We start from the raw sequence: 6,099 nt of genomic DNA, 5'->3' as shown, positions 1-6,099 counted from the left end.
GAGAGCCTGTGAGGGAGGGTCCTGACAGGCAATTCTGAGGTCACAATCACTTCGAGAGTTCTGGAAAACAAGCAAACTTAAGTAGCACACAACAGAGCACTTTCATGTAACTGTAACGGTCAAATGACCTTTATAAAATAAAGCAGACAAATCAAATTTCACTTGTACCACTATGTACCAGTAGTACCAGCTGTGTTTGCCAAGTCTCTGCAGAGTCACCTAACACCAAGACTCCATGGGGTTGGGGGGACCTTGACTCTCAGAGGCCACAGCCCGGTTTTCCAGTATCATTACACCACAGCAGACACACACACACACAGAGTCACGTGAGCCAACAGCTTTATTGGCACCTTTCTTCACGCTCTTCATACTGCGATTTTCCACGGGTTTGCTCCTGTAACGAACTTGAACTCAGACAGATCACTGATTTCTGCAGAACAATGTGCAGCGAAACCAAATGAGGACCAGTAAGTCTCCCACACAAGGGCTGGACTAGGAAGGTTTTGTTTAGTAGTGAAAAGTTAATTTTTAAAGTATCTGCAGTCTTTTTGGAAATCCAAGGCACCAGTATTGGGCAGACATTCCGGTGGACGGAAAGCGTGGTCTGTGTCCTCCATGGGCGACTAGGACACGTCCTCCAGGTAATCGGCCACGTCACTGAGCTGGGAGACAGTGAGGTCCTGCGTGAGCTCTTCAAGCCTGGACGACTGAGAGAAATGAGGCAGGGTCAGAGCGCAAGGGGAACCGGAGGGGCTGGGCACTCGGGTCCACTTTCATCTCAGACACTGAATTAGCAAGGCTACTAAGGCCCACCCTGGGCCAGAGACAGAAACACCCTGCCACAAACCCCCAACCTCTACACCTTGACGGATCCAGGAAAGCTCACTGAGCGTGGCACTGAGGCCTGAAGCCCCCTCCGCTACAATGCTGTTTGCTCTGGTTCTGTAAGGCGGTGTGGTGGGGAACACCCGCCCAGGGCACCAGCTCCACAGGGTTTTCAAAGGACCTTCTTCCAAGGCCCCTTGGGGTGGACTCGAACCTCTGACCGCCATCTGCACTCCCAGGGACTCATAGCGACCCTGTATAGGGTTTCTGAGGAGCAGCCGGTGGGTTTGAACCACCAACCTTGTGGTTAGTAGTCCACTGCCTACCCGGCAGCCACCCCAGGACTTCCTTTCATGGGTGGCAACAAAATACAGAAGCAAACGCCATGGGTCAGTCCTGACTCACAGCAACCCTAGAGGCTGTCCCAGGAGCTGAGGGGACGTCGGGGGGGGGGGACTCAGCATCCGAGACTTAGCTTCTGTGCACCCCTTCTCCCCCTGTGTGGAGGTTGTCCGAACAGACAGCAGCGGCCAGGTCTCCAGAAGGCGACCAGCAGAGAGCAGAAATGCCACCACCCAGGCTTCTTCAGAGCCCAAGACAGGCCACAACCTTCCCCCAAACCCAGGAGTCAGCTAGCCGAGGGCTACTGAAAAGGCCTCACAGCTCGTCAGTCTGGGAACTAGAGGTCATCTTGGTCCACCTGCTCAAAACACACCTGACACTCTCCACACACAAAAGGCAGCCAGGACCTTGTTTAGAGACCCTGGGAAGCCTTTCTGAAGTACACACGCCCTATGGGTCCCCACTCTCTCCACATAGCAGGACCACCTCCCGAGGGCCGGGCCGTGTGGTGAGCGGCTTTGGGTCCTCCGGCCAGCAGCTCCAGGGGGCACCCGACACAGACCCTCCCCTCCATGCTCACAGGCTGGAGTACACACCGCGTAGAGCCACACGACAAAGTCAGGTTGCAGTGAAAATTCTAGCAAACCTGACGTGGCAAAGCCACGGGTACAGGGCCGTGAGCAGCAGCCCTCAGAGGCCGGCCCTGGGACCCCAACAGGAAGCCTGCGGCTCGGCACACAGGGCTGGGGCACATCCTCTCCACAGGTGTGGCCCACACACCACAGCGCCACACCCCGTGCCCACCAGCCCCCAGGTCTGTGGTGATGCGTGAGGTCCAGCCTGAGGAACTGTCCCTAAACTTGTGGCTCTGCTGCAGTCTGACCAAGCTACGTTCACAGGTTTCTAAGGCGGCGCCATGACGAGAGAGCTATCACCGTAACCCTGAGATCACACTAATGCCGGACACCTCCCCTGGCGTCTCTCCCAGGGAGAAGCTGAGCAGTGCCTGTGGGCACACCGAGCGCGTACTTTGTCGCTGGTGTAGATGTCATCTGCAGACAGCTCTTCCTCGATCTCGTCCCCAACACTCATCTCACTTTTCTCGGAGCGGTGGCTGCTGCTAAGACAGGAGGGAAAAGAGACGTAAGAACTCGGTTCTACAGCACGGGCTACTGATCCCATCCTACGTGGTCAAACAGGATAAAGCACTGACTACCATTCGGTTCATACCCCCGGTTCCAGTGGATCTTCCAAATAACTTTACTCAAGACCAACAAGCCGACCTCACAGAAGAGACAACAGGCCCCCGGTGGGAAGACTCTCACAGGCCACAAATGCCAAGTTCAAGAACGCAGCCTGCTACTCCACACGCTCTCTCACAAGCTGTCCCACGTCCGTGTTCAAAAAGACACACAGATGCCAAAGAGCAGAAAATGAGCCAATGGCAACTGGGAAGGCTGTGACTCAAGGTCCAAACCACATGGCCAGTTATCCAACCAGTACGTCGGAAGTTCCCATCTCAATCTGCGTCCTTATGACCAAGACTCCTCTTGTGGGTCCCTGATCACAAGGCTCCGCAGTGGCAGCTGGGCACCAGGCAGTTCTGGAATCGTGACAAAGGCCACAAGCTGACCCGCAGACTCCTGGCCTCCTCCTTTCTGTTGCTCCAGGTGGCTAATAGGCCGGTCTTATATCTTGGGGGACAGGGAACTGCCCATTGAACTAGCAGGTTGAACAAACTCATGAAACTGACAAAGCAGCCCATGAGACCACAGCCCCAGACCGAAAAGGGTCCTCCTGAGGTGTTTATGTAGCTAAGCCACTATGGTCTTTCTCACGTCACCCCCTTTATAAAGTTCTCCCCAATGCTTAGTGAGGTCAGCTGCCGTAGTCAGGGTGTGTAACTAGAACAGTCGGCCGATGACAACCTTCCCATCTCCTGACACACCCAGTGCTGCTTGTGGCAGGGCTGGGCTCCCCCCTCACCTGCCATTTGCTCTGTTCACCACTAGGGACAGCAGTCCCTGTCCTTTCCTGTGAGACCCCCATCACGTTTGTCCTGTGACAGAAACCCTCAGTGTCATTCTCTGGCTCAGCCACACTGCAGCAAGTGTTGGGACTTCACCTCATGACACAGGTGGCCAAGGGGCACCTGCATCATCTCTGATACTGAGGAGCATCGGTGTGGGGCTGCTGGACCATGAGGAAGCACCACACGGCCCTCCAGGACGGCTGGACTCTCTTTACATTCCGTCCTGTCTGGGCACGCTCCTCGCCAACACTGGCGGCTGGTCTGCTGACTGCCATCAGGTGCTGGCTGCAGCTGACTCACTGCCCCGACCACTAAGGAGGAAGTGCCCGCCATGTTTGCTGGCTGCTTGCGGTACCCTGCTCTGGAGAAGTGTCTGCTTCAGGACTTTGCCCACCTGTGACTAGGGCATCTGTACCTGCACTGTTGTGCTGGAGATGAGCAGGTGTGGATCCTTCAGCCGATGGGTTCTTTTCTCTGTTAATCAGGACTTCTGATGATAATGTGCATTTACTCTCTGATGCCCCAGCTACACCCTGTCTTGCGGGCACTTGTGTTTGTTGCGGTCCTGCCCAGCCCACCGCCACATAAACTCCACCCACAGCTTTGTCCTTAGATTTTCTTCCAAGATGGTTGTTTTTATAATAGGTCCTTGGTCCATTCTGAGTCCACTTGAGTGCAGTGGGAGAAACGGGTCCTGCTGCACTTTCCTGCGTGGCCAGCATGACCTCCACAAAGCACAGCTGTTTCCCCACCAAATGGACCCCACACACTTAACAAAGCCCAGCTGTCGACAGATGCAGGGGTTTCCTTCTGCCTTATCAATCCATTCCATTGGCCTATGTGTCTACTGGGAGCCCTGGGAGCATAGTGGGTGACATCTGAGGGTCACCTGTTAGAATCCACCAGCCGCCCCGAGGGGACAAAAATGAGACTTTCTGTTACAATAAAGACTTAGAGCCTTGAAAACCCTGCAACGGGTTGCTATGAGTAGGAACCAGCTTCATGGCACACAGCATTAACAAGTGTGCCGATTATTAAACCAGCATCAGGCAGTTTTGGAGTGGTAGCGTGGCGCTGTAGGATAGGCCCTGGTGCTAACTGCAAGGCAGCCACCAAGCGTTCCTGGGAAACCCCATCCAGGGCCGCAATGAGCGGGACTGACCTGAAGGCTCCTCACAGCAATACTAACAGGCAGTTTTGATTACTGTCCCTCTAAGCTTTAGGAGAAAGGTGAGGTGTTCTGCTCTCGTACAGATTTACAGCCTCGGAAACCCTGTGCAGGGTCACTATGAGTCGGAACCGACTCCATGGTACTTAACACCAACAATAACAAGCTTTAGGATGAAAAAAGGTGAGGCCTTTCTCTGCGGCTGTGGTTACTTGAGGTCTCTTTCCTGGGCTGGCTTTCTGACCAGGACTGAGTAGGGCCAGCAGCCTGCTCATCCCCTCCCCTCCTCACATGATGGGCCGTCGTCCAGTGTTTAGGTCACCTGTGGTCTCTTACAGTCACAATCTGTAAGCCCTTTCCAGCTCTAGTTAGGCTTACTCCGGGAGTTTTTGTAGGTACCACTGCACCCTAAACATGGCCGCTATGGGTTGGAACCAACAAACAGTACTTGACAAGAAAACCATTCTCAGTGGAGAAGCCGTGGGCAGCGCTGCAGGATACACACTGGACGGCAAGTCGGCTGGAGTCAGTTCCAACTTGCCAGCCACTCCTTAGGAACCCTATGTGGAGTCGCTATGAGTCAGAACCGACTCGATGGCACTTAACCACAACGGCCAATGGCACCTGCTTAGCTGCCTATTCAGGAAACCTCACTGATAGCGGCACCTTGATTTTGTAGCCGGCAATCTGGCAATTTTCTTTAAAATACACTTTAGTGGGTTTTTGGTCAAAGTTCACACAGCAAACTAGATTTCTATTTGATCATTTCAACACAAATGGTTCAGTGATATTAGTGACATTTCTAGAGATTTTTGGTGGATGTTTGGGGGTCCTCTCTACAGAGAAGCAGCCACCTGCATAGTTTGAGCTCTACCTTTGCCATCGGGGTACCACTGAGTTTCCTGTCAGCCAAGTGCTCTGGCCCCCAGCAGTGCTGAGCCCAGTCTGTCTCCAGTGAGCAGGAGGTCGGCTTTTCCAGACATGCCCTTAACCAGGTCTAAGAACAGCTCCTTGTTTTCTTACGTGGGTGAGTTTTTACCAAAAAGGAGAGGACGTGTATTCTTTACGCATATTAGAAGTTATCCAAGCCAGACTACAAAATGCAGCCTGCTTCCGATATAATCTCTTGAGGGGCCTTTGTCAAGCTGCATGGAGAAGCCTCATCCACAAAGAGTTGGAAAGAAGACCCGAAGGAGGAGACTCCCAGCACAGAGCCCGCACTGCTTCCAAAGGGCCCGAGGCCCGGGGCTTGTTCTTTGGTGCTCGTCTTGCTTCCAAGTTGCCTAAACTTAATGAAAACACGGACTTTCTGCGGGAAATGACGAACATGCCCAAATCAAATAGATGATCAACATCAACAAGAGAATCAAATGCATCAAGCACAGGGCGCACTCCTGTGTGACTTCTTAGACGCCATTGGCTACCGTCTTACCTGTTAAAATCATCAACATAGTCGTCATCTTCGCCAGTCCCTGTGAAGTTGTAAAACAGAAAGACATCTGTCAGGATTTACATACAAGTAAACACATACATGCTCTTGCTTCAGAAAACACACATTTCTGCATTCTATTGCATCATTAAAAGAGAAATCTCTAAACTTCACACTCGAGTCTGAACACGGCTGTTGTTATTGTGTGCCGTGGAGTTGGTTCCGACTCATAGCGACCCTGTACAGGGTTTCCAAGGCTGTAAATCTTTACGGGAGCAGAAAGCCTCATCTTTCTCCCACAGA

General features: G+C 53.0%; 1 protein-coding gene across 2 annotated transcripts in view; it reads right to left on the bottom strand.

Moving 5' to 3' along the window:
* Nucleotides 1–623: 623 nt before the first annotated feature.
* The window catches only part of FGFR1OP (FGFR1 oncogene partner), a 34,892-nt gene continuing 29,416 nt past the window's right edge, over nt 624–6,099 (bottom strand). For both annotated transcript variants that reach the window (XM_006871181.1, XM_006871182.1), the window contains 3 exons: nt 5,800–5,839; nt 2,197–2,287; nt 624–707 (listed from right to left, as the gene is read on the bottom strand). In XM_006871181.1, the coding sequence (XP_006871243.1) occupies nt 624–707; nt 2,197–2,287; nt 5,800–5,839 (215 nt within the window). The remainder of the gene's footprint in view (nt 708–2,196; nt 2,288–5,799; nt 5,840–6,099) is intronic.

Source organism: Chrysochloris asiatica, unplaced genomic scaffold, assembly GCF_000296735.1.
Source record: "Chrysochloris asiatica unplaced genomic scaffold, ChrAsi1.0 scaffold00162, whole genome shotgun sequence".
Lineage (NCBI taxonomy): Eukaryota > Metazoa > Chordata > Mammalia > Afrosoricida > Chrysochloridae > Chrysochloris > Chrysochloris asiatica.
This window is presented reverse-complemented; position numbering and strand designations above follow the sequence as displayed.